This window comes from Bos indicus, chromosome 11, assembly GCF_029378745.1.
Source record: "Bos indicus isolate NIAB-ARS_2022 breed Sahiwal x Tharparkar chromosome 11, NIAB-ARS_B.indTharparkar_mat_pri_1.0, whole genome shotgun sequence".
NCBI classification, from domain to species: domain Eukaryota; kingdom Metazoa; phylum Chordata; class Mammalia; order Artiodactyla; family Bovidae; genus Bos; species Bos indicus.
Window position 1 is genome coordinate 106,185,397 of NC_091770.1, and position 26,701 is coordinate 106,212,097.

At 52.8% G+C, this 26,701-nt stretch overlaps 1 protein-coding gene across 6 annotated transcripts in view; it reads right to left on the bottom strand.

Moving 5' to 3' along the window:
- The window catches only part of PNPLA7 (patatin like phospholipase domain containing 7), a 77,236-nt gene that overhangs the window by 26,318 nt on the left and 24,217 nt on the right, over positions 1-26,701 (bottom strand). For 3 of the 6 annotated variants that reach the window (XM_070799798.1, XM_070799796.1, XM_070799801.1), the window contains 11 exons: positions 25,908-26,036; positions 25,348-25,428; positions 24,355-24,472; positions 23,718-23,858; positions 19,456-19,556; positions 19,189-19,335; positions 5,428-5,505; positions 3,575-3,780; positions 2,453-2,584; positions 1,547-1,670; positions 853-966 (listed from right to left, as the gene is read on the bottom strand). In XM_070799798.1, coding sequence (XP_070655899.1) covers positions 853-966; positions 1,547-1,670; positions 2,453-2,584; positions 3,575-3,780; positions 5,428-5,505; positions 19,189-19,335; positions 19,456-19,556; positions 23,718-23,858; positions 24,355-24,472; positions 25,348-25,428; positions 25,908-26,036 — 1,371 coding nt within the window. The remainder of the gene's footprint in view (positions 1-852; positions 967-1,546; positions 1,671-2,452; positions 2,585-3,574; positions 3,781-5,427; positions 5,506-19,188; positions 19,336-19,455; positions 19,557-23,717; positions 23,859-24,354; positions 24,473-25,347; positions 25,429-25,907; positions 26,037-26,701) is intronic. The other 3 variants (XM_070799797.1, XM_070799802.1, XM_070799800.1) reach the window with 2 other exon arrangements.

Sequence of the window (26,701 nt, forward strand, 5' to 3'; positions counted from 1 at the left end):
GTCCCCAGAGCCAAGGGTCATTGTGGGCTGCTGAGTGCCAGCTCTGGCCAGACATGGGCTGGTACTACATGACATCCACGAAGAACTACCTTTTAAATATAATAATGCTAGTTTGGTTATATTAATTCTAATTTTTTTGAGTTGCAGACTCAAGTAAATAAAGTTGAAATGTCAAAGTATGTATAATTTACTTCTAAGCGCTTTTGCATGAGGATAAACTCAGTTGAAAAGTCTTTTAATTGCTACAGTTTGCAAGATGGCAGAGAAGGAAACAGGAAACCTGCTTTTGTGGCTCTTGCATGCTGTACAGAATCAGTTTTGAAAAGAGAAGCCGTTGTCAGCTTACTCCAATCACACATATTTATTGCATTAATAGTTGACCTGCTATAACTATGGTACTAAAAGAAATGATCCATTTTCTGTTATTTTTATCAAGTTTTGGTATTAAAGTCACATTAACTTCATAAATAACTTGGGGGCTGCTTCACTTGTTCACACACGGGCTCACAGGGACGGATCAGGCCTAAGCCTTCAGAGGGGCCACTCCTGTGACTCTCCAGTAGCAGCCCTGCCTCTTCCTCCAAAGTGCTAAGGTGCAGGCTCTCCATTTCCCTGTCTGCACTCTCAAGACTCAGAAGCAGGGAAGTGACATCAGAAAACCAGAAGCAGGGCAGGCTGCCCTCATTCTGCCTCCCGGCTGACTGCCAGGCACTGCAGTCCTGCCCTGAAGCCGGCGGAGACTGCTGTCTGGGGAAGCGGGGGCCGGCCCTCCTCCTGCAGCCTGCCTGATGGGAGCAGTCTTGGTCTTGACCCGGTTCTGGCATTCTGACTTCACAATTTCACAGCTCTCACCTGTGGGTACTGGCGCTTGATGGAGTTCAGGGCTCCTTCGGGAAGCTTGGCCAGCTCTGAGTCCCGAATAGCATGCACTGTGGTTGCCCTGGCCTGGTGGGTGAGTGTCTCCACCTGGGGACGGGAGCTGGTGCTATGGCCACAGGCTGACCCCAGGGCCCGGAGGCAGGCCTGAGAGCAGGGTCCCAGGGCCCCTCCAGAGCAGGAGGAAACGGGGCTCACCCAGCACCCTGCGCTGAGGAAGGAAGCATCAGCGAGAGCTGTGGGCCTGCCACCAGCAGCCCAGATAGGCCAGGGCCTCATCCTCCCCACCGAGGGCCTCGGGGTCTCGGAGGAACCACCGTCCCAAAGGTGGCTGCCGAACCCACCCTAGGCCTGCTCTCCTGGGAGGCGGCCTGTGGGAAGCAACTCCTGGGATATTCTACTGCCTGTGCCTCTGCCCACGTGGGCGCCCAAGGTGGGAAGAGAAAAGGTGTGAGGGGATGGGCACGGGGAGTAGGGGGAGGAGCAAGAAAGGGAGTGGGCGGGGAGGGGCGGCGTGTGGGCCGGAAGGGAGGAGGGGGTAGAGGTGGGGCGGGAAGGGGAGGGGCGGGGCGGGAAAGGCAAGGGAGAGGGGAGAGGAGGGGTGGGGTGGGGAGGATGGGGGCATGGTGTGGGCGCCATGGGAGGGGAGGGGAGGGCGTGGCGGCCCTACCACGCCCACGAGGTCTCCGCGGCCGTACTCGCCCGCCAGGCGCTTCTTGCCGTCGTCCTTCTGGATCACAGCGCGCAGGCGGCCGCTGAGCACGATGTAGGTGCAGTCGGACTTGTCCCCCTGCCTGCGGGACAGAGGCTGTGGGGGTGGGCGGGGCACCTGGCTGGAAGCCCTTGGCTACCAGAGTCAGCGAAACAGAAAAAGGAATCTATTCTTCTCACTACATGTTTTTGTTTTAGAAAATCGTTATTTTCTATTAAAAAACATGTATACTAACACATAAAGGGTTTATTGTGATTTTTAAATAAACGGTCAATAATGATCTTAGTTTTCATTTTTAAAACCATGAAAACTGGTAGCTCTAAGCCGGGTCTGAGTTGACTCATTGGAAAAGACCCTGATGCTGGGAGGGATTGGGGGCAGGAGGAGAAGGGGACGACAGAGGATGAGATGGCTGGATGGCATCACTGACTCGATGGACGTGAGTCTCAGTGAACTCCGGGAGTTGGTGATGGACAGGGAGGCCTGGCGTGCTGCGATTCATGGGGTCGCAGAGTCGGACACGACTGAGCGACTGAACTGAACTGAAGCTGGGTCTGACCCAGCGAGCGTGGACGCCTGAATTCAGCCGCTAGGACACGGGCCTGAGGCCGCCCATCTGAGCCCGCACCTGGCACACGAACAGCTTCCTGGACGCGGCCTCCACGCGGCTCCGCTGGGCCCCGTGGAGACTGTGCAGGTGAGGAGGCAGCGCGCCTGAGGGCAGTGTGCGCATGGAAGCTAGGAGGCCGCTGTGAGGCCTCTGCCTGTGCCACCCCCGAGGCAGAGCAAAGCGGCCCTCCTCTGTGCCCGCGGCCAAAAGGCGGGCCTTGCCCGGACGTGGTGCGGCCGGAAGGCGGGCCTCACCTGTATATGGCGCGGCCGGCCTCCACCTCCATCCAGTCCAGGGCGAAGTCGATCTGCCGCACGAAGGAGGACACCCGCCTCACCACGGTGTGCGCCACGCTCAGGACCACGGCTGGCTGCCTCCGCATGATGCTGCAGGGCATCCTGGAGTCATTCCCTGCCCCAGCTCCCTGGCCGGTCCCGCCAGCCTCCACCCCTTCACTCCAGGCAGCAGGTGCCCCCCGTCCCCACTTATCACAATGCCCACTGAGCCAAGGGTGAGACCAGAGCACAGACTCTGGTCAGCTACCTGTTCCCCGGCCCCCTGGGTATGCCCAGTGGCCAGCGACCCTGGGAGGGCTGTCGGAGCCCCTCCACAGTAGTCATCACCACCCACAGTGTCCTGGGAGCACATGCCATGTGTAAGGGCCCAGTGCTCGCAGTGGGTCAAACCCCAGCCCCCCAGGATGTGCCAGAAGACTAGAGCAGTGGGGGTGCATGGGAAGGTGTGGCTGAGGGGTCAATGGCAGAGACTGTGGAGGCTTGGCACCCGGAAAGCCACTGGGCCCAGCAGAAGCGTCAGCTGCTGTCCCCTGATGCCACTGTGAACCAGGCTGGGGCTGTGGAGCCAAGCAGGTCCCTGCTATGGTGTGGAGGCCTCTGGAGGGCAGCTCCAGGGGTGTGCTCAGCTCCTGGCTGCACTGGGCCACAGAGAATGCGGGGCCTGGGGGGCTCGGGACTCCACCAAGCAATGGGCAGATGAAGTCACCAGTCTCTGAGACGACTAAGGCGGGAGCAGGGGCAGGTCAGGGAAACGTAAAGTTCTGCTTTGGGTGACATGTGGGAGCCCCTGAGGACCCCAGGGGATGTCAGGACAGCAGCTGACACGAGCCTCACCTCCAGAGGGAAGGGACTAGTGCACAGGGTCCCTTGGGACGTCAGCCAAGGCACCGCTGTGAGCGCACACACGCGGACGCTCACACGGACACACGGAGACACACAAGTACACGCACACGCATGCACATGGCACAGATACAATCACAAGCAGGCCCCGGGCCCACGTGGAGGCACGCACACGCACTGCAGACAAGCGCAGGCGGCCACCAGGGAGCCGCGCGGAGCGGTGGCCAGCAGGGCACTCACTCGTAGAAGTGCGCCTTGGAGATGGACAGGAAGCTGCAGTCCCGGTTGGCCCTGATGGTGAAGATGAGGGGCTCACCCGTGAGCACCGCCAGCTGGCCCACCATCTCACCGGGCCGTGCCATGAACAGGAACGTGTCCTCCTCGCTGTCAATCTTCCGCTGGTACACATGCAGCAGCCCCGAGACCACGAAGAGGATGCTCGTGTCCTGACGAAACACAGACACGGGCGGAGCTGGCAGCGCCCCCGAGCCCGGGCCAGCAGTGGGCAGGCCGCCACGCTGCCTTCACTGCACGGCTCCGGCAACCGGCCCCAGGCCCAGACTTGCTGGGAATGTTGGTCACTTATCACCAGCTGTAGGGCACGAGCCCGCTCTGCGCCTCCGGTCCACGGCAGCCGCCCACGCCGGAGGCACCTACACATCGAGTTGCTCCCCACAAACATGCCAGCAGCTCAGCACTGTGCAAGGCGGAGACACGAGCTCGCCCCTGAAAGCGGCTAAAGCCTGCGGTACAACACCCCCCCTCCCCCGCCGCCCCCGCCCCGGCACACAGCACATATTCTCAGGGCCCAGCGTTCGCAGATGTGCCTGTGAAACCAGTCTGAAGCAACCCCTGTCAGGACCCTTCCTCATGTGCTCACCCCACCCCGTGGGACCCCTCTCACTGGTCTGAGCAGAAAAGGGTGTGTCAGAAATGGAAAAAATGCAAAGCAGCTGTGCCAGGCCCCGCAGGGCTCTAGGGGCTGGGGGCAGGCGGAGGCGGCCCCTGCTCCAGCGTGGCCTCTTGAGGGTACTGGGTGCTGTGGAAGACCCAGGACAGGCTTTCCCACAGGGCCCGATGGCCGGGGGCCAGCCAGCAGCCCGCCTCCCTCAGGAAAAGGACAGGCCTTTCCCCTGTCTTGTCCCCAGAGAACAAGAGAAAGGACAGAGGGGAGGGGAAGAGGCCCGGGAGGGTCCCCACCAGGCTGGCTCTCCGTGCCCCCCACCCAGCCCCCCAGGGATGCTAGGTGGTCTGCCTCCTCAGCACTGGCCCCAGTGGCCGTGCTCCGGGGAACCACACAGAAAGGGGACCCAGGTCAGCCTGCTCGCTCACCAAGGAAGGCCTCCTCAGCACTGCTGCTCGCCCGGCAGATGAAGGACTCCTGCCCCCAGCTGGCACAGGGCTGGGGGGCGGCCTCACCACAGGAGGCCGAAGAGACAGCCTCTGCCGCCCGGCAAAGCAGGGTTCTAGGGAGCAGGAACTACACGCATTTGTGCTCACTCAGTCGTGTCCGACACTCTGCAGCCCCATGGACTGTAGCCCACCAAGCTCCTCTGTCCACAGGGTTTCCCAGGCAAGAGTTCTGGAATGGTTGCCACCTCCTGCTCTGGGGATCTTTCCGACCCAGGGACTGAGCCCAGGCCTCTTGCATCTGCTGCGCTGGCAGGCAGATTCTCTGCTACTAGCCTCAGCTGGGAAGTCCCGCGTGCATTTATGAGAAACAAAATTATGTTTCATCTATATTAGGTTTGAGGACTGAGCAAACACAGTGCTTCCTCCTGTACCTGACTTCCTGAGTGAGACTGGTAACAGCAACGTGGATGTGCAGACGGACACGCCCATGCTGGGCTGGACAAAGCCACCCCAGGAAGAGGGCGGGCTCACTGACCGTCAATAGGCCTGCAGACGGCTGCACAGGCCTGAGGGCAAGAGCCCGTCCGCGCTGAGTGCCAGCGGACCGCACGCCGTGTGTCCACTGGGACCAGAGGGCCACGGGGAGGCTGTCTGCTCTGAGCTCCGCCCAGTGCCAGTGCTGGGGTCCGGGAGGTCTGGGTTCCGGGTGGGCCACTCTCACAGACTCCGCCTTCCCTCACCTGGTCTCCCTGCCTCAACACCACCGTGCCCCCTGGGACGTGGAGAAGCGCCACCCGGCCATCTAACAGCGAAGGGTCCTAGAAACGGAAACACAGGGTCAGGACAGGGAGCACAGAGAGACAGGCTCATGTGGAGGCTGCACATGGCCCCCAGGTGGACGCATGGCCACAGGGTGTCGCCAGCCCTCGGAGGACCACCCGTGGAGACAGGCGTGGAGGGTGCCGTCGGCGACAAGCTGGTACTGTTGGCGCAGGACAGACGGACATCAGTGCGACAGCTGCAAACAGACACGCGCGCCACCACTGCGTGCAGCCACGCGATGGAGAGAGGCCGCCGCTGCCGCGAGAGGGCGGCCGGCTGGCTGTGAGGCGCAGGCCTGGCGGGCAAGCGTCCTGGTCGGGCGCCCTGTCCCTACCAGCTGCGCTAGGAGCCCTTCACAGCATACTCAGGAGCACACCCAGGGTCTTGTGAGGAGAGAAACCCGCCAAGTGAGCACTGAGGGTGTGGAAACGCCAGCTGTGCTCACAGCTCATGGTGACAGTAGAACAGAAACATTGAGGAAACGCACTAGTCGCCTCTGGAGAGGCGTTTGTGCGTACAAAGCCACTGCAGCTGTGTCCGCTCTTTGCAACCCTGTGGACCACAGCCCGCCAGGCTCCTCTTCCCGTGGAGTCTCCAGGAAGAGTACTGGAGTGGGCTGCCGTGCCCTCCTCCGGGGCGTTCCCGACCTGGGACCGAACCTGCGCCTCTCGTGCCCCCTGAAGCGCAGGCGGGCTCTTTACCACTAGCGCTGCCTGGGGAGAGGACGCGCACGGTGCCCAAATCACCAGTGCCAGCCCTGCAGAGCCAAGGTGGCAGGAGTCTAAGCCCGGGCTTTGGGGCTGCCAGCCGACACCCACAGAGGAAGATGGACGCCACTGCCTCCTGACCAAGAGCGAGACCTGCGCCCGGTGCCCCCACCACGGGGGGCGGGGGCCAGCCCAGCTCCCAGACATGAGGATGATGCAGTCTCTGGATAAAGGACGACAGGGGCTTTAGAGAAGAGGCCGGAGAGCCCACCAGCCCCCACCACTCAGCACCTTCAGGAGCAACCTGGACAGGAAAAGACTGAAGGACTGTTGTTGCCTTTGGGGGGACAGGAGCCTGCGTTGTGTTTAAGCAGCCTGCGTCTTTTCGGGAGGAATACTGAAGCGGTTGCTAAAACGGGACGCTGGGCGCTGCGCAGGACGCCGTGGGGGCAGACGGGCTGCATGAGCTCATCGGCTCTGCAGGATGGCGGGGCCCACCCTCCTCTCCTCTGCCCGTCTTGTATGGTCTCATAATACAAGTTGGTTGTTTTTTGTCTTTCAAGAGAGACTGAAGAGATAGAGCGCCACCCACAGCGAGTGGACTCACTCAGACCCTGACTCGCAGGCGGGAACGGGTGGCCCTGACTCACAGCCGGGAACAGGAGGCTGCAGACAACACGGAGACTCGCCGCCTCTGCGCCAGCAAGGAGGGAGCCGGGAAGACTCCACTAGTCCTAATAAGGGACGCTGAAAACCCTGAAAGGTCAACAGCTCTCAGACCCACGAGAGACGTGCTCGCCTACCCCCGTGGAGAGGTGGGGTGCAGTAACGAACCCCACAGAGGGAAACCTCCACGGGCCCCAAGTGTGGAGGCTCAAGGAACAAGTCTGAGAGATGAAAACTCCAGGGACAGGTCACAGGCCCTCAGCCTTGTGAGGTTCTCCTCCAGGCGCTCTACCAGGTTCCGCAGAAACAGCAGAGAAAAATCGCCTCGGGCCTCCAGGAGGGGAGAGGAAAGGAACCTCTGTGAACTGGTCAACAAGGCCTGCCCTCAGGGGAAACTAGTTGACCAGAGCCCCACATGCTAGAGTCCATCTGAGCCTAACTGCCAGTGGTGGGGGCAGAGAACGCCAGCTCCAGCCTCTCCCACCGTCCTGTCTCCTTGAGAGGTCAGGGGTGAGACCAGGGAAGGTCACAGTCCAGAAGCACAGACACACTAAAGACGGAGACCTCTCGGCCCACACGCCTCACCACCTCATCACCAAAGAACTGGTGCAGCATGTCTTCCATCAAGAAAAAATTACATGGCATACTAAAAGGCAAAAAAAAAAAATAATGTGAAGAGACAGAACAAGCACCAGGGTCAGACATGGCAAGGATGTTGGAATTATCCGACTGGAATTTAAAATAATTATGGTTAATATGCTAAGACTCTTGAGAGTCCCTTGGACTGCAAGGAGATCCAACCAGTCCATTCTGAAGGAGATCAGCCCTGGGTGTTCTTTGGAGGGAATGATGCTAAAGCTGAAACTCCAGTACTTTGGGCACCTCATGCAAAGAGTTGACTCCATGGAAAAGACCCTGATGCTGGGAGGGATTGGGGGCGGGAGGAGAAGGGGATGACAGAGGATGAGATGGCTGGATGGCATCACTGACTCGATGGACGTGAGTCTCAGTGAACTCTGGGAGCTGGTGATGGACAGGGAGGCCTGGCGAGCTGCGATTCATGGGGTTGCAAAGAGTTGGACACGACTGAGCGACTGAACTGAACTGAAATGAATATGCTAAGGCTCTAAAGGGAAAGGAGACAGCATGTAAAAACAGATGGGCACTGTAAACAGAGAGATGAAAACTCTAAGGAAGAACAAAAGGAAATGCTGGAGGCCAAAACCGCTTAATAGAAACAAAGAGCGCTTCTGATGAGCTTATCAGGAGCCTTGACACAGCTGAGGGAAGAAGCTGAGCTCGAAGATACATCAACAGAAAGCTCCAAACAGAAAAGGAAACAGGAAAACGACTGATAAAAACGAGAGCAGAAGTGCGAGGCCAGGGAGCAACTATAAAGGTACAACGTGCATAATGGGAATCCAGAAGGAAAAGAAAGGGACAGAAGCAATGCCTGAAGCAATAATGAATGAGGTTAGTGTCAGGCCAGGGCACAGATCCAGGAAGCTCAGAGGACACCGACCAGGATAAATGTCAAAAAACGACACTGGGCAGCCCATACGCAAACTACAGAAAACCAAAGATGAAGACAGCCCTGGAGGAAGCCAGAGGTAGCACTTGATTTGCAGAGGAACAAAGATAAGACTTACTTCAGACTTCTCCGAAACCATGCAGGCAGGAGGAGAGCAGCAGAGTGTTTGAGAGAAAAACCCATCAACGTAGAAGTCTATGCCCTGTGAAGCTATTCTTCAGAAGTGAAGGAAAAACAGGTGCTCTCAGAGGAACAGAGACTGAGGGAGCGTGCCACCTGTAGACCTAGATATGCTGGAGGAAGCTCCTTAGAGAGAAGCTAATGCTGTAGGTCAGAGCCTTAGATCTACATAATACAGAAGGGAGAACGCTGGGAGAGGAAAAGTGAAGATAAAATAAAAGCTTGAATTGTTCTTAATCTCACAGGGAAGTTTGTTTAAAATAACACTAGCAACAATGCTTTAGATCATGTGGCTTATATGAGCGTGAAATGAAGGCCATCAGTGATACGTACAGGGATGGGAGGGAGAGCGGGACTATTTTGTTATTATAGGCACTCACACTACCCACAAAGCAGACAGTGTTTAAAAGGGAAACTCTCTTTCTGGCTGCACACTGAATACCTCTGACACCACATCCTCCTCCAACTCCTCAGGCGCCACGTGTCCCAGACTCAGTTCTGACACTAACTACCTGGCTTTGTCACCAGACCCACAGGTCAAGGGCTCAGTCCCGCAAGACTGCCCCTTGTCAGACACCAACTGCAAGAAGAGGGTCCTCAGGCTGCCCACGCTTCTGTCTAACCTGGCAACACATCAGGAGTTCCCACAACTGTAATTGGCCAGAATGGCTCACATAACTCAGGAAAACACTGATGTTTACTAGTTCATTATACAGTTGACCCTTGAACAACATGGCTTTGAAAGCATAGGTCCACTTAAATGTGGATTTTTCTCAATAAATACATATAATACTACATGATCTGTGGTTGGTTGAATACTGTGTACACAGAGAAAGTGAAAGTCGCTTTTCTGGCATTCCCATTATGCATGTTGTACCTTTAATAGTTGCCCCATGGCCCTTACATGTTCTTATATGCAACTCCATTGCATGTTCTTAGCTAAGATCCCACATGCCTCACAGTCAAAAAACCAAAACATAAAACAAGAAATATTGTAACAAATTCAATACTTTAAAAAATGGTCCACATCCAAAAAACAAAAAACTTTAAGAAAAACTAAATATTTCAAATCCTAAAAAATGATGCTGTCAAAGTGGGGCACTCAATATGCCAGCAAATTTGGAAAACTCAGCAGTGGCCACAGGACTGGAAAAGGTCAGTTTTCATTCCAATCCCAAAGAAAGGCAATGCCAAAGAATGCTCAAACTACCGCACACTTGCACTCATCTCACACGCTAGTAAAGTCATGCTCAAAATTCTCCAAGCCAGGCTTCAGCAATATGTGAACCGTGAACTTCCAGATGTTCAAGCTGGTTTTAGAAAAGGCAGAGGAACCAGAGATCAAATTGCCAACATCTGCTGGATCATCGAAAATGCAAGAGAGTTCCAGAAAAACATCTATTTCTGCTTTATTGACTATGGCAAAGCCTTTGACACAAAGCCAAAGCTTTTGTGTGGGTCACAACAAATTGTGGAACATTCTTAAAGAGATGGGAATACCAGACCACTTGACCTGCCTCTTAAGAAATCTGTATACAGGTCAGGAAGCAACAGTTAGAACTGGACATGGAACAACAGACTGGTTCCAAATAGGAAAAGGGGTACGTCAAGGCTGTGTATTGTCACCCTGCTTATTTAATTTATATGCAGAGTACATCATGAGAAATGCTGGGCTGGAGGAAGCACAAGCTGGAATCAAGACTGCTGGGAGAAATATCAATCACCTCAGATATGCAGATGACACCACCCTTATGGCAGAAAGTGAAGAAGAACTAAAGAGCCTCTTGTTGAAAGTGAAAGAGGAGAGTGAAAAAGTTGGCTTAAAACTCAACATTCAGAAAACTAAGATCATGGCATCTGGTCCCATCACTTCATGGCAAATTGATGGGGAAACAGTAGCAGACTTTATTTTTTGAGGCTCTAAAATCACTGCAGATGGTGATTGCAGCCATGAAATTAAAAGACACTTGCTCCTTGGAAGAAAAGCTATGACCAACCTGGACAGCATATTAAAAAGCAAAGACACTACTTTGTCAACAAAGGTCCGTCTAGTCAAAGCTGTGGTTTTTCCAGTGGTCATGTATGGATGTGAGACTTTATAAAGAAAGCTGAGCACCAAAGAACTGATGTCTTTGAACTGTGGTGTTGGAGAAGACTCTTGAGAGTCCCTTGGACTGCAAGGAGATCCAACCAGTCCATGCTAATGGAAATCAGTCCTGAGTGTTCATTGGAAGGACTGATGTTGAAGCTGAAACTCCAATACTTTGGCCACCTGATGCAAAAAGCTGACTCACTGGAAAAGGCCCTGATGCTGGGAAAGACTGAGGGCAGGAGGAGAAGGGGATGACAGAGGATGGGATGGTTGGATGGCATCACCGACTCAATGGACATGAGTTTGAGTGAACTCCAGGTGTTGGTGATGGACAGGGAGGCCTGTCGTGTTGCAGTCGATGGGGCTACAAAGAGTTGGACACGGCTGAGCGACTGAACTGGACTGAAATGGATGGGGGACAGTTATCTGGTGGACCAGTGGCTAAGACTCTGCTCCCAGTGCAGGGGGCTCGGCTCCATCCCCTGGTAAGGGGACTAGATCCCACAGGCCGCAACCACAGACGCCAAGAGCCACAACAAAGATCGATGGCCTTGCCACAACCAAGACCTGACACAGCCAAACACGTAAACAGATTCAAAACAGAAAAAGCAGATGGGCAGGGAAAGCCCACCATACTAACACTGATCAAAAGAAAGCAGGAGGAGCGACAGGAACTTCAGACTTCAGAAAAGGGATATTCTGGGGGATAAAGAAGGGTATGGTATGCATATAATGATAAAGGAGGCAATTCTCCAAGAAGACATAATAATCCAATGTTGTTGTTGTTGTTCAGTCACTCAGTCATGTCCAACTCTTTCTGACCCCATGGACTGCAGCACGCCAGGCTTCCCTGTCCTTCACTCTCTCCCAGATTTTGCTCAAACTCATGTCCATTGAGTCAGTGATGCCATCCAACCATCCCATCCTCTGTTGTCCCCTTCTCCTCCTGCCTTCAGTCTTTCTCAGCATAAGGGTCTTTTCTAATGAGTCAGCTCTTCACATCAGGTGGCCCAAGTATTGGAGCTTCAGCTTCAGCATCAGTCCTTCCAATGAATATTCAGGACTTATTTCCTTTAGGATTGACTGGTTTGATCTCCTTGCAGTCCACGGGACTCTCAAGTCTCCTCTAACACCACAGTTCAAAAGCATCAATCCTTCAGCACTCAGTCTTCTTTATGGTCCACCTCTCACATCCATACATGACCATTGGAAAAACCATAGCTTTGACTACGTGGACGTCTGTTGACAAAGTAATGTCTCTGCTTTTTAATATGCTGTCTAGGTTTGTCATAGGTTTTCTTCCAAGGAGCAGGCATCTTATAATTTCATGGCAGTAGTCACCATCTGCAGTGATTTTGGAGCCCAAGAAAACAAAGTCTGCCACTCTCTCCATTGTGTAACAATCCAACACATAATGCATGAATGCTTAATCACAGACCATCAAAGCACACGAGACGAAAACTGACAGAACTGTGAGGAAAAGCAGCTGGATCCACTACACAGCTGGGAACGTCAACACCCTTCTCTCAGAGACAGACAGACCCAGCAGACAGAGAATCTGTAAGAGTGTAGTTGAACTCAGTAATATAAGCTTCTGCCTTAGGAAACTAAAGAAAGAAAAGCAAATTAAATCCAAAGTAAGTAGGAAAAAAGAAATAATAAAAATGAGAGCAGAAATCAATGAAACTGCAAACAGGAAATCAATAGAGAAAGATCAGCAAAACTGAAAGCTAGTTCTTTGAAAAGATCAATAAAATTGATAAGCCTCAAACTTCTAGTGACTAAGCCTCTGCACTTGCAATACAGGCAGTGTGGGTTTGACCCCTGGCTGGGGAATTAAGATCCCACATGCCAAGTGGGGCGACCAAAAAAAATGGACAAACCTCTGTCTCAGCTAACCAAGAAAAAAAGAGATTGGTAACAAATTATTAACATCATAACCAAAAGAGGTGCCATCACTACAGATGCCATGGAAATTAAAAGGGTAGTCAAGGAATACTATAGCAGCTCTGTGCCCACAAAGTTGACCACCTAGATTAAATCAGCCAATTCTCTGAAAGACACAATCTGCCAAAATTCACACAAGAAGAGAGAGACCACCTGAATAGGCCTATATTTATTAGGGAATTAAGTCAACAATTAATAACCCTCAAAACCAGAAAGCACCAGGCCCAGAAGGACCACTGGCAGCTTCTACCAAACATTCAAGGGAGAAAGTGTACCAGTTCTCTGCAAACTCTGTCAGAAAACAGCAGCAGAAGGGATACCACTTAACTTACTCTATGAGGCCAGCATTTTCCTCACACAAACACCAGACAAAGACATTCCAAGAAAAGAAAACCACAGATCAATATCTCTCGTGAACACAGATTCAAAAAATCCTCAGCAAAGCATTTAGCACATTGAATCTAACGACATACCGAAAGGATTATACACAACAAGCAAGCAGGATTTATCCCAGGTGCACAAGGCTGGTCCAACGTCCACACCAACAGGCTAAAGGAGGAGAGTCGCACGATCCGACCAATAAACGCAGGAGAAGCATCTGACAGAACGGTGGCAGCAGGCGTGAAGAACGCCCCGCCGGTGCAGGAGACGAGAGACACTCGGGTGCAACCTCTGCATCGGGAAGAGCCCCTGGAGGAGAGCACGGCAACCCACTTCAGCATTCTTGCCTGGAGAACCCCACGGACAGAGGAGCCTGGCAGGTTACAGTCCATAGGGTCGCACACGGCCAGACACGACTGAAGCGACTGAGCAAGCACACACGCAATGCGCATTCATGACAAGTAAACTATAACGGAGGAGAATTTCCTCAACCTGATAAAGAATATCTACCAAAAAAACTACAGCTAACATCATACTCACTGGTGAGAAAAGCAAAGCCTTCCCACTAAAATCAGGTATAAGGCAAGGATGTCCTCTCTCATCTTTCCTTTTCAACATTATACAACATTTCTTGTAACACAAGAAAAGGAAATAAAAGGCATAAGGATTGGTAAGGAAGACATAAAACTGTTTTTGCTCATGGATAACGTGATTGTCTACAGGAAAAAATTTTAAAAAGAATCAACAACAACAAAAAATTCTTATAACTAATAAGCAATTTTAGCAAGGTTATAGGATGCAAAGTTAACACACAAAAGTCAATTGTTTCCCTAAATACTAGCAATGGATAAGTGGGATTTGAGATTAAAAACACAATAACATTTATATTAGCACGCCTCAAAATGAAATAGTTAAGTATAAATCTAACAAAATATGTACAAGATCTCTATGAAGAAAACTATTTTATGTTTATGGAAAAGAAGACTCAATATTGTCATGATGTCAGCTCTCCCGACTGGACCTACGGATCAGTGCATCTCAGTCACGACCACTGCCAGTTATTCTGTTGTTGTCGTTCAGCTGCTGAGTCGTGTCCGACTCTGAGACCCCATGGACTGCAGCATGCCAGGCTTCCCTGTTCTTCACTATCTCCCAGAGCTTGCTCAAACTCATGTCCATTGAGTCCGTGATGCCATCCGACCATCTCATCCTCTGTCACCCTCTTCTCCTCCTGCCCATGGACAGCAAGGAGATCAAAGCAGTCCATCCTAAAGGGAATCAACTGTGAATATTCACTGGAAGGACTGATGCTGAAGCTGAAGTCCCAATACTTAGACCACTTGATGCAAAGAGCCAACTCATTGGAAAAGTTATACTGTGGATATTGACAAACTGATTGTAAGGTCTACATGGAGAGGCAAAAGACCCAGGCAGCCCACACAGTATTGAAGGAGAGCAAAGTCGGAGGGCTGACAGTATCCACCTACAAGACTTACTGTAGAGCTGCAGTTACCAAGACGGGGGGCGGGCGGGGCGGGCACTGGAGAAGTACTGACAAAGAGGTCAATGCAACAAAACAAAGAACTACAAAACAGACCCCCAGGAAGTGCAGTCAAGTGGTCTTTGATGCAGGAACAAAGGCAGTAGTTAAATGGAGAAAAGAAAGCCTTGTTAACAGATGGTACTGGGACAACTGGACATCCATGTGCAAAAAATTAATCCAGACACAGACCTTTTACTCTTTAAAAAAAATTAACTCAAAATGGATCACAGACCTAAATATAAAATGTAAAGCTATAAAAATGCTAGAAAGATGACCAAAGGAGAAAATCTAAATGACCTGGGATTGGGTGATGGGCAACACATATGTGACACCAAAGCCACGATCCATGAAAGAAAGAATTCATAAGATGGACTTTATTAAAATTAAAAGCTTCTGCTTGGTGAAAGACACTGTCAAGAGAAGGAAAAGACAAACCAGAGACTGGGAGAAAACACTTGCAAAAGACACAGCTGATAAAGGACTTTTATCTAAAAATATAAAGAATACTTAAAACTCAACAATAAGAAAACACTATGTTTTTTTAAAAAGGGGCCAAAGACCTTAACAGACCTCTCACCAAAGAAGAATCACAAATGGCAAGTGAGCACGTGGAAAGATTCTCCCCATCGTGTCATCAGAGAGATGCGAACGACAGCAGTGAGATATCGCTACATGGTTAGCAGACTCGGCCAAGGTCTGCGGCAGCGACGACACCGAGAGCCGGCGAGGACGGGGACGGCTGGGGCGCTCGTTCACTGCCGGCGGGGACGTGGGGACGGCACAGCCAGTCTGGAAGGTGCTGCGGCAGTTTCTTACAAAATAAGCGTTTGATACACTCTTACCATATGATCCTGCCACCACATCCCCTTAGTATTTACCCAAATGAGTTTAAAACTTAGGTCTACACAGGCGCATAGCGCAGCTTTATTCGTAATTGCCTAAAGTTAGAAGGAAGCAAGATGTTCTCCAGTTGATGAATGGACAAATAACCTCTGGCCCCTCCAGACAGTGGAATATTATTAAGCACAAAAAAAGACATGGAAGAAACTTGGACGCAAACCGCTAAGTCAGAGAAGCCTGTCTGAAAAGGTGGCCTACTCTGCATGCTCTGTGCATCGCATGACTCCAGCTCCACGGCGTTCTGGAAAAGGCGGGACTACGGCACCAGTAAAAGGTCAGGGCTTGCTGGAGGCTGGGGAGGGGTGAGCAGGAAAGCACGGGGGACCTTGGGGCAGCAACACCGCTCCGCGTGAAACAGCAACAGTGGGCATGTGTCAGCCCACCCTGTCCAAGCCCACAGACGGCACGGCCGCAGCGAGCCCCACGGGGAGCTGTGGGCTCTGGGGGATGACGTCTCCAGGCAGGTGCCCCAACTGTGACGAGTGTCCCGGCCGCTGACTACAGAGGGGGGGTGCGCGCTCTCCGGGGGGCAGCAGGGACATGGGAAACCTCTGCACCTGCTTCATTTTGTTGTAAACCTACAACTGCTCTTCTCTAAAAAATAAAATCTGCTTTAAAAAAATTTTAATAGTGGAAAAAAAACATTTCATGATGATAGTTGAGGAAACATGAAAACTGGTTGAGTGGATTATGTTTTGAGGCCTTTTCAACACTTGAATTGTGAGAATGATATTATGGCTCTGTTTTGAAACAGGGTCCTTAACCTTTAGAGAGGGATGATGTGGAACGATACAGTGTCTGAAATTTTCCAGGCAGAAGACAACTGGAGGAGGGGTTAGGAGCAAAGTAGTAAAAAGACCAGCTGTGAGCAGAGGATTATCGGTTGGGTGACAGATACCTGGGGGTGCATAAGGTTATTTCCACTATCTTTTTACATGTCTAAAGCTTTATATAATGAATAAGAACATAAAAAATAAATTCTGGATGTACCAATTATTGAATGTGAAAAATAAAATAATACAAATAAGTTTGTTTAAAATTATTAAAATGAGACTGAGAAAATATCAACTAAAATAATCTGAAAATGTTATTGATGGATTAGATAAATAAAATTTTAAGCATAACTGAGGAATTCTGAAGTCCAGCTTTGGGGCATCTGGTTGGCCAAGACTTCTGGCAAAAGTAAAGAGAATGCCTTTCTGAAGGAAACAATGTCACCTTTGGTCTCATATAATTTCTACAAATAAACACCATGTATAGCACAGTTGCCAAGGAAACCCAGGTCCAGTCAGAGGTGAGACTCCACAAGCCAGGGCCAGAGGGGACACAGGAGGCAGAGCGACTCCAAGGGAGGGCCTCCACAGCAGCACGCACGCACGTGGCTGAAGCACACGGCAGCTGGGCTCGAGGCAGCAGAGCCAAGAAGCGGCTGCCAGCATGGCAACGGAGAGCCAGACGCAAGAATTCAATCCCAGCTTTACCAGCAGACCTGCTTCCGTCAGAAGAATTAGTGAACTTAAATAAAAACATCAACATTTCTATTTCTTTCAAAGACTTTTATAAGGAAAATGCAGAAGAAAGCGGAAAAGGCAATGGCACCCCACTCCAGTACTCTAGCCTGGAAAATCCCATGGACAGAGGAGCCTGGTGGGCTGCAGTCCATGGGGTCGCTAGGAGTCAGACATGACTGAGAGACTTCACTTTCACTTTTCACTTTCACGCATTGGAGAAGGAAATGGAACCCACTCCAATATTCTTGTCTGGAGAATCCCAGGGACGGAGGAGCCTGGTGGGCTGCTGTCTATGGGATCGCACAGAGTCGGACACGACTGAAGCGACTTAGCAGCAGCAGTGGTAGAAGAAAGGGTAAGATTCATAATGGATAAATGAGAACATACATTCATTCGAGTCTCTGAGGGAGAAGAGAGGAAATGGACAGAGGCAATTCTTGGAGAGAGAATGCTGACAATTGGTCAACAATGACTGAGAGACAGACTGAAGAGGCCCACAGAGTCTCGGGCACAATGAGTAACAAGAAACCTGTGCTCAGTGCTGTCAAAGCGACACCGCCTGATCCCAGAGAGCCTGTCTTGGCAGCAACAGGGAGAAGACGAGCACGCTCTCCTCCGCAGACGCTCGGGCCAGAGGCAGAGTGCTGCCGCTGACTTGCCACCAGGGACCCAGCCCAGGAGCCGTGAGCTGTCCCTCAGGAGGCTGAGTCCCACAGGAGGAAGGAGTCGCGCGCCAGCCGCAGCCTCCCTCTGCACGCAAGGTAGCTCCCCGCGCCCGAGAACCGGCACGCGTCAGCATCTGAACCAGCCAGCGGAGGCGCCCGTGTGCCCAACGCTGGCCCGAAAGCTGCCCCACTCAGGGGGCTGTGCTGTGCGCGGGTGCAGGCGGCAAAACCTTGGTGGAATCCCCCAGTTCCCGCCCAGGGGGGCCAGGAAAGGAGGCCCCGTGAGCTGAGGGCTGTGGGAGGCCCCGTCCATCCCTGTTTTCTGGGGCTCAAGGAGGGCAGTCCGGCTGCAGAGCTGCGCTGCCCTGTGCGGCACCAGAAGTAAGAGACAAACCGCAGAGGAGTCAGGCCAGATCCCAACAGAGACACTGGAGACAGAGCATGATTCTGAGCCAGCCAGGTAGTCGTGAGCAAAAATACATCAATCCAGTCCTCCCCTGCATCCCGCACAAAAATTAATCCCATCTGTTTTAAAACCTAAGAAAGGTGCAGCAGTAAAGCTTTTTGACAACAATATATAAAAATATTTATGAACCCCAAGTAAGGAAATGTTTCTTAGGCACAAAAAGCACTAACCGTAAGAGAAAAAAGTGATGCTGACTGCATTATGGTTACAAACTTCCATCCACCAAAAAGACCATTCAGAAGGCAAAAAAAGGCAAATCCCAGAGGAGACGACCATGTGCGAGACCTACGCAGCACAGGACTCTAGTTCAGAAACTGGAAGGAAACCCCAGAAGCCTAAAAGTAAATGACAGAGAAATGGGCAGAAGGCTCCACATGCCTCCCCCACCAGAGGCAAAGACAGTAAGATGTGAGAGACTCAGTCCCACTAGCAACCAAGGAGATCGAATTAACGCTAAAAGCCAAGCCCACATCCCCACTTTTATCTAAAATGGAAAAGCCCCCGAATTCTGACTGCTGGCACAGAGCCCTCATCCACTAGCTTGGACAGGACACAGACCACGTGTGACTGAGCTCAGCACTGGCGTGGACGGAGTCTCTGGCCCAGGCAGCAGCGTGGACGCAGACTCGGAAGACACACAGGACGCGTCCCTCTTACCCAGCACACATGTGGGTGCTGGGCAGCCGTCCCCCAGGGAGCACTAACAGTCTAGTCTAGGACAAGGTGGTTTCATGCTTTTGTGTTTAGAAGGCATGCACAGCTCTTTATGTGAAGGGAAAAGATAAATAAAAAACATGTAAGTGATGAACGCACGTTTTTAACCTTTTGTTAGCATCGTGAGTGGTGCCCTGTTCCCTGTGAGCACCCGGAGGGCAAGGACCCCAGACTGCCCTGGGAGGGGGTCTGTGGAACACCAGCATCAGGACCATCAGGACGCCGTCCTGAGCCCTGCCAGGGGGAAGGGGTAGCCATGGCCACTCCTACCCTGGAACAGCTGACTGAAGAAGCGGGACTTCTGAGGACAGGGTCTCCAGGATAGGCAGACGCCCCCCCACCAACCCCAGCCAGAGGAGGCAGCGGGGTCACGCACATCCAGCTTCATCAGGGTGAGCAGGTCCTGTGTGGCGGCTCTGAGGATGGAGTCTGTCTTCTTGCTGGTGACAGACTCGTCCAAGGTACCGTCCGAGTTGGGGAGGACAGCCGATGGGGTCTCTGCAACAACCACACTCTTCTTGGGCTGGAGAAGAACACAGGCAGCGTGATCAGAAGGGTGCAGGTGGCCGGCCAGCCTGGGACCTGACCCAAAACGGGCCAGCAGGGAGCTCCAGCGCAGGGGGCGGGGCGGGGAGCTGCCTACCTTGCTGGCCACAGCGCCCCTGGGGTGCTCCTCTGTGTGTGGCAGGACCCGGGCTCGGTCACACACCACCCTCAGATCTGAGGCGGCACCTGCTGTGGCCCCTGCAAATGGAGGGGAGACTCAGGATGCCACGCTGGTGCCCTGTACACACCGGGTCCTGGGCACCCACCCAGGGCAGGGCTGGCTGAGTGCACAGACCCGTAGGTGACGCTAGAGAAAGAGCAGCCTCAGGCCCTCACAGAAAGCTGCGGTCACAACCGCACGGCACGCGAAGGACGGCCAGGCCCAGCCCCAGGCAGAGCGGGAGGAGCACGGCGGTCCGCTCCCACTGGGCTGGGGGGACCCGGGAGGCGGGAAGGAGCAGCTGCGGGTCTGCCTACGGTTTGAGAGCACTTTGCCTCAGTACCACCCTTCACGGGGCAAATGAATGCAGTTTGTACTTGTATGAAAAAGTAAAAAATGGATTATTAACAGGAACCAGCTATTCCCTTCTCCAGGGAATCTTCCTGAGCCAGGGATCGAACCCGAGTCTCCTGTATTGCAGGCAGATTCTTTACCATCTGAGCCACCAGGGAAGCCCCCTACAAAGACCAATATCCACTAATTTTTTAAATATTATGTTTCATAGGAAAATATTTAAATCTGTACAGAGATTTTCTTATATTAATAAGGTTCTGAAATGTTTAAAACAGACACAGCAGTTAATAACTACTTTTGTCCATCCTAAGAAACTGTGCACTCATAGTATTTTATTATAATAACATTATATACATACCAATATGCTGTACTATTATTTATTATTAATAAGTCAAAGCATTATGATACCAGTATCTATTTGAAAAATAAAACCCAACCACGCTCCCCGTGATAAACACATGCATATATGCAAAGTCATACATTTCTACATTGACCTGCTGTTCTGCTCATACAATCTATAAAACTTTAAAATGTTGAGTATAGCTTGCCAGTTTATGGAATTGGATCTGCAGTTGGTTAAGTCTGTGGATGTGGAGCCTGAGGGCCCACCTGAGGCCATCTGACTGCACTGCACCCTTCAAACGAGGGACTTGGGCCTGGCACCCACTGCAGGTTCTTTAACCAATCCCCTGTGGAAGCCAAGGGATGACTGAGTATATCTCAGATTTTTGCCAGAATCATGTCCTCTAAGAGAGCATTATCTGTACAGACCACAGGAAAGGTAAGTCTGTCCCTACGTGGATGTTAACTAGATATATTCATGGAACTAGATACTTCACACTCAGGTTTTGTTATATATGGATTGCTATTATTTTTAGTTATCTGTTATTTATTTTATCTGAAAAAAAAAAATCACTAAACATGTTTTTTATATGGTGGAGCAAATGGATAACACATAGAAGAAATATATCCCAACCCTACCCACTTCAGACAAAGGATTCAATTCTAGGTGAGTATGAAAGATAAAGGCTTCCCTCATAGCTCAGTTGGTAAAGAATCCGCCTGCAATGCAGGAGACCCCGGTTTGATTCCTGGGTTGGGAAGACTGGCTGGAGAAGGGATAGGCTACCCACTCCAGTATTCAAAAGGCTTTCCTTGTGGCTCAGCTGGTAAAGAATCCACCTGCAATGTGGGAGACCTGGGTTTGATCCCAGGGTTGGGAAGATTCCCCAGGAGAAGGGAAAGGCTACCCACTCCAGTATTGTGGCCTGGAGAATCCCATGGGGTCGCAAAGAGTCGGACACGAGCAACTTTCACTTTCACATGAAAGATAAAATGTCAAATCTTACAGGCAGATTTCCTAGACAGGACACAAAATATATTAACCACAGAAGAAAAAATTTGATCAATGGGATTCTTAAAAGATTTCTATTCATCAAAAAATACTATTAAGAGAGTGAAAAGTGAGCAGAAAATATTTTTAATACATACATGCAACAAAGAGCTCATACAGAGAATAGCTAAAGAACTCTTATAAATCAGTAGGAAAATGAAAGGTAAACTAAGTGAAAAAGGCCAAAAGGCAATAAAAACCCTATCCCCAAGGAGATGGAAGACCCTCAGATTCACAGGTCGTCAGGAAGATGGGGCGGCAGCCACAGCAAGGCCTGGCTGCCGCGCACAGGCGCCGAGTGAGAGAGGAAGGCTTCCTGGGAGCGCGGGGGCCTCTGAGCTGCACGGTCCCCAGCGGCGTGGCCTGTGTGCTGACTCTCCGGCAAACGAGGCCAATGAGCACCTGAGTGGGGCTGAGAACCAAACTGCTGGAATTTAAATACAAACAACCACATGTGGCAGGTGGCCACGTCCTGGACCGTGCAGACTGGAGCAACCAGACAGTGTTGTGACACTGGTGAGGTGTCTTTGTCTTGTGTCACAGGCGAGCACTAGGAACCCCCAGCAGCGCCTCCCAAGCTAAACACAGCACACCTGCCCTCGTCACTCGGCAGTTCCAAACAAACAGATAACACATGTCCCACGGACACACGGGTACCGTGTGTGTTCACAGTGAGACAACGCTTCACACTGAGAATGGTGTGTTGCCACACGGCACTTTGAGGCCACAAACACCAGGCTGAGCAGAAGCCAGACTCAAAGCCAGTCTCAGGGTTCAGAGGTCAGGGGAATGCGAGGGCACAGGATGACAACTGCACTTTGCTGAAAGGAACTGTGGGGTCCCCAACCGGGGTCCCTTCTGGCTGCTGGCCTCACAGGGGAGCTCGGTTTAAGCAAATTCATCCAGGGTCCCCGAGGGCTTGCACATTCTGTATGCACTTTACACAACCATAAACAGTTTATGAAAATAAAGAATAATTTGCTAATTGTGAAGAAACAGATAAATACACAAACAGAACGTAGAGATTCCTCAACAGTAGCTCCAAGTAATGAAGCATCCAGGACAAGCATATCCCCAGACAAAAGCAGGTGGGTAGCGAGCAGCCAGGAGCCGGGAAGTGATGGCTGACGGGTGGGGGGTTTCTCTACCAGGTGACGAAAATGTGTTGGAATTAGGTAGTGGAGGCTGATGTTCAACTTTGTGAAAATACTGAAAACCACTAAAATTGTATACTTTAAAAGGGATTCCAGTGGTTAGGACTCCACGCTTCCACTGCAGAGGGTACAGGTTCAGACCCCCTGGTTCGGAACTAAGATCCTGCAAGCCATGTGGCGTGGCCAAAATAAATAATTAAAAGGGTGAATTTTATGATAAGTTAATTTTACCTCAAGACAGTTGACCAAAAAAAATTCTATGTAGATACAGAAAGGAAGGGTGATACCGAATGAAGATAGCCCTAGGAAAACGCATCAGAAAAGTGAAAGATTGTTTTGTGAATGGGGCTGGGTAAAAAAAGCTAAATTTCCTACCCTGAATATAACGTAAGAGGGAACCATGAGGAAAGAAAGACTTCCACATGGGAAGTGAAACTGAAAAGCCACCAGACAAGAATCCAGAAAAGTGTGTTTATATCCAATAAGAAGGAGAAGCAAGTGAGGCCCAGAACACAGCCACAGGGCAACAGCTGGTTTCCAGATACGGACACCGAGGGTCTCTGTCCCAAAAACAGAGGCCGGGAGAAGGCATGTGGACGTTAAAACTGATGGGAGATCTCTATCTGGAGCATACGAAAAATTTATGCAAACCAACAAAACAAATTCAGGAAACCCGCAGAAAATGGGCAAAGAGTATAAACAGACAGTTCTTAAAGAGGAACCCAAACAGCTCTCCAACACACCAGGAGGCGAGTAAAGCTGCCAGCAACCCAGGAAACACAAGGGAAGACAGGACAGAGCCATCCTCGGGGGCACCATCAGCGTCCCACGGCCGGGACACACAGAGGGCAATCACGCGCTGCAGGCCTCATCGGCCAGCTGAGGTCGCAGCGAGGTCCCCAGCAGGGAGGTGCCCGGGAGAGGGGAGAGAGCTCACTGCTCACCAGAGGTCGCAATGAACCCTCTCTGCAACCGAGACCCGACACGAAGACAAAGCAGACAGCAGAGAGGGCCGGTGCGGGCACCTCGTGGGGAGGGAAGCTGAGCGATGGCTGGGGCACCAAGGTGACAGTGGAGGCAGCAGCCTGCTAGCACAGCCCGGCTCAGGGGCAAAGGGAGGGCAGCAGTCAGCGATTACAGCAGGGCTGTGCAGGGCCCAGCCGGGGAAACACCCTGGACACGAGGCTGAGGGAGGGATGCAGGGCCACTGAGGCTTCCCACGGAGGCCAGGACGCAGGTGCAGGGGCCCCTGGACCCAGAGCACGCTGGCCATCTGGGTGGGTCAGAGGGTCCTTTACCTGCAGGAGCCGAAGAGGCCTGGATGCCAGCCTGGGCCTGGCTGAGCTCAGCCGCCACCTCTTCGTAGACAGAAGGTAGCAGGACGGAGTGGCTCCTCTTGGGCAGAGGGCCACAGACTGTGGCGCGGCTGCCCCCACGATCTGCTGGGAGGAGCCAGCATGAGGCAAGGTCTCTGTTCCCAGAGCGCACAGACCACACGCCTGGAGGCCTGGGGACAGCCCCCGGTGGACCCTGCCACCTGCCCCCGCACCTGTCTGGCCCATCACCCGTGCCCACCTGCTCAGGCAAGTGGCAAGTGAGCGCCAGCCCCGGCTGCCCTCCCAGGTCTGCCGCCCAGCTCTGAGCACCCCCGAAGAGCCTGGCCAGTCTGCCCCCCCAGCCCCCGCTCCTCATTCATAAACGGGTAGGGCCCAGAGCAGTCAGTGTGCCTGTACGGCACCATCATCCCAGAGGGGCCTCCCAGGAGACGAGGCCAGCCAACAGTTTCCTTACTCAAACCCACACTCCCTGAGCGCTCAGAGGGCACAGCTGGGGGCCCGCTGGTTTCCTCCTAGGAGGAGTGGGTGGGCAGGATGTGTGTTGGGGGGGACAGGTGGTGACCCGAGGGCAGGAGGCTGGCCCCGGGGCGGGCAGGACCTGGGCCGCAGGGCTCCTGGGGCCGAGGCGGCCTCTCCTCCAGATTGCAGCACGTCGGCTTCTTGGCCTTCCCGGCAGTCACGCTGGCCACAGACACGAGCGGGATGGCCTGGCTCTCCTGAGATGGGGAAAGGCAGGGCTGCCTCAGGAGCGCTCCTGGGGCAGCATCCTGTGAGCGGGGAGACACCAGGCTTCGGCAACTGGAAGGGAGGCAGTAACCAACCAGGGCACCGGCGACGCAGAAAGAGGAGGGTTTAAGGCAAGAAAGGCCCAGCTTGCTGTTGTCCTGCCAACTCCATCATGTTTAAACAGTGGTCAAAACTGTCAGAACCTTAATACACTTCATTAAGATGAGACATAACGCGGGAAACATAGGCTACGCCCTGACGTATCAGCAAAGGGAGATGTGAGAACCGGGAGCGTTCCCAAGTGCGGTGTGGAGGCCAAGTGAACACCCGCTCAGCCTGCAGGCCCACGGGCCCGCCGGAGTGTGGCTCACGAGGCTCTGGGACCCCCTGGCCCCCACGTCATGCTTACCGCTCACCAGAACTGAGGGGGCGAAGCAGCTTCTCCCACCCCAAAGCCATCAGCTCAATCCATTGGCCTCAACTGAGGCAGGGTCGAGGGCAGGGCACGCTGCCCCAGGGGCCCTCAGGAGGGGCCCAGGGCAAGGGGCAGGCAGGGGGCACAACTCCGCTGGTGGGGGTCGTCTAGGTGCAGGTCGGGTGAGGAGCTGGAAGGGCAGCCACGTGCACAGAGCAGGGGGAGCAGAGAAGCGGAGTTCGGCCAAACCACAGGCCCTCCTGGAGGGCAACCGTGTGGGCACGGGGCCCACAGACAGGCAGTGCGTCCCCAGGAAGCCCCCAAGACCCAACGGGCGGGACAGGCTCAGCACTGGGCCCCAGGAGACCCCACCCCGGCCTGCGTGCTGGCCCGCCCCTTGAGGCAGAAGCGGCTGTCCCGCGGACCCGTGGTGGGTGGCGGCACACTCACGGGATTGAAGAGCTCCGTGGTCAGGCCCAGGTAGTTGTGCAGAGCCAGAAAGGTGACCCTCTGCAGCCGCACCATGATGATCTGCAGAGAGACGGGCCAGCTGAGCGGGATGGGCCTCCCCAAGGGCTGAGCCGACCTCGCGGGCCGGAGAGCCCCTGGTGGAGACAACCCAACCCGCACGCAAGGTGTGGGCACGGGCCAGAAGGAACCTGCATTGCTTCTGCAAGTTTCTAAAATACTTCAAGACATTTAATAATAACAAGAGTTCTTTTGGGACATGGTAGGCAATCTGAAGACCTCATTGAAGCTATCAATATTAATTTTTACAGCAAAATATGTATTACAAGTTTTTTTAAAAAAATCTTAGTTCTTCCGACACTCACCCTGAACCCCATGTCGCCAGCACTCAGTCCTGCCAGTGAAGTCACTTCCACTACTGTGGACCTGTCTTGTGGCCCCGGGACTCAGTAAACCGATGATGAGATACTCAGGGCCTCGACCCTGGGCCCCTCCCTGAGACGGCCAGGGCACCAGACAGACTGCCTGGAAAAGTGGCTCACCTGCACCACCCTCACCAGCGTTTCAGGGTATCTCTCAAACACTCCTTGAAAAGCTGTAGCCGGGAGCCGGAGGATGGTGGAGGGGACGGCAGCGCGGGCGGACACAGTTTTGTACGGCGCGGCGTGGCCCTGCAACGACAGCCCCAGTCAGCCCGCGCCGGCCGGCCCCAAGACGCAGAGCCTGGTCCCCCTAGACCTCATGCAGCCTCAAGCATCACAGCTCTCAGCTCCCCGCTCTCCTAGGCCTCTGGCAAGGCCACTTGGAGCCAGGATCACCCACCCAACGAGCCTGCGGAGCCCTGCCTGGCCACCAGCGCAGCTGCAGGTGGCCAAGGACCGACTGGGCGCCACTTGGGAACTGGCGGGTGCTCGACAGCAAAGCTGACTTTTTCGGTCTGTTATCATTCCTGGGCAGTGACCTTGGCCCTTTCTGGCTTGCAGTTCTGAGTCCTGCCACCACCTCTCCTCTGAGTGCCGCTTCCAGGCAACCACTAGATTTTTTCTGAACTGATGTTTTCCTTTGTCAAAGTATCACATAAGCGGAATCACACAGGGCCAGGCTCCTTCCACTGAGACAACACACTTGAGGGTCATCATGCTGTTGGTATACCAGGAGTCTGTGCTGTTTGCTGATGAGAACCAGCCTGTTCTACGGCTGCATCAGTTTCCTCACGCACCTAGCATATGCATGCTTGCATGCTCAGTCGCTTCAGTCACATCTGACTCTGCAGCCTCATGGACTGTAGCCCGCCAGATTCTCTGTCCACAGGGTTCTCAGGCAAGAATACTGGAGT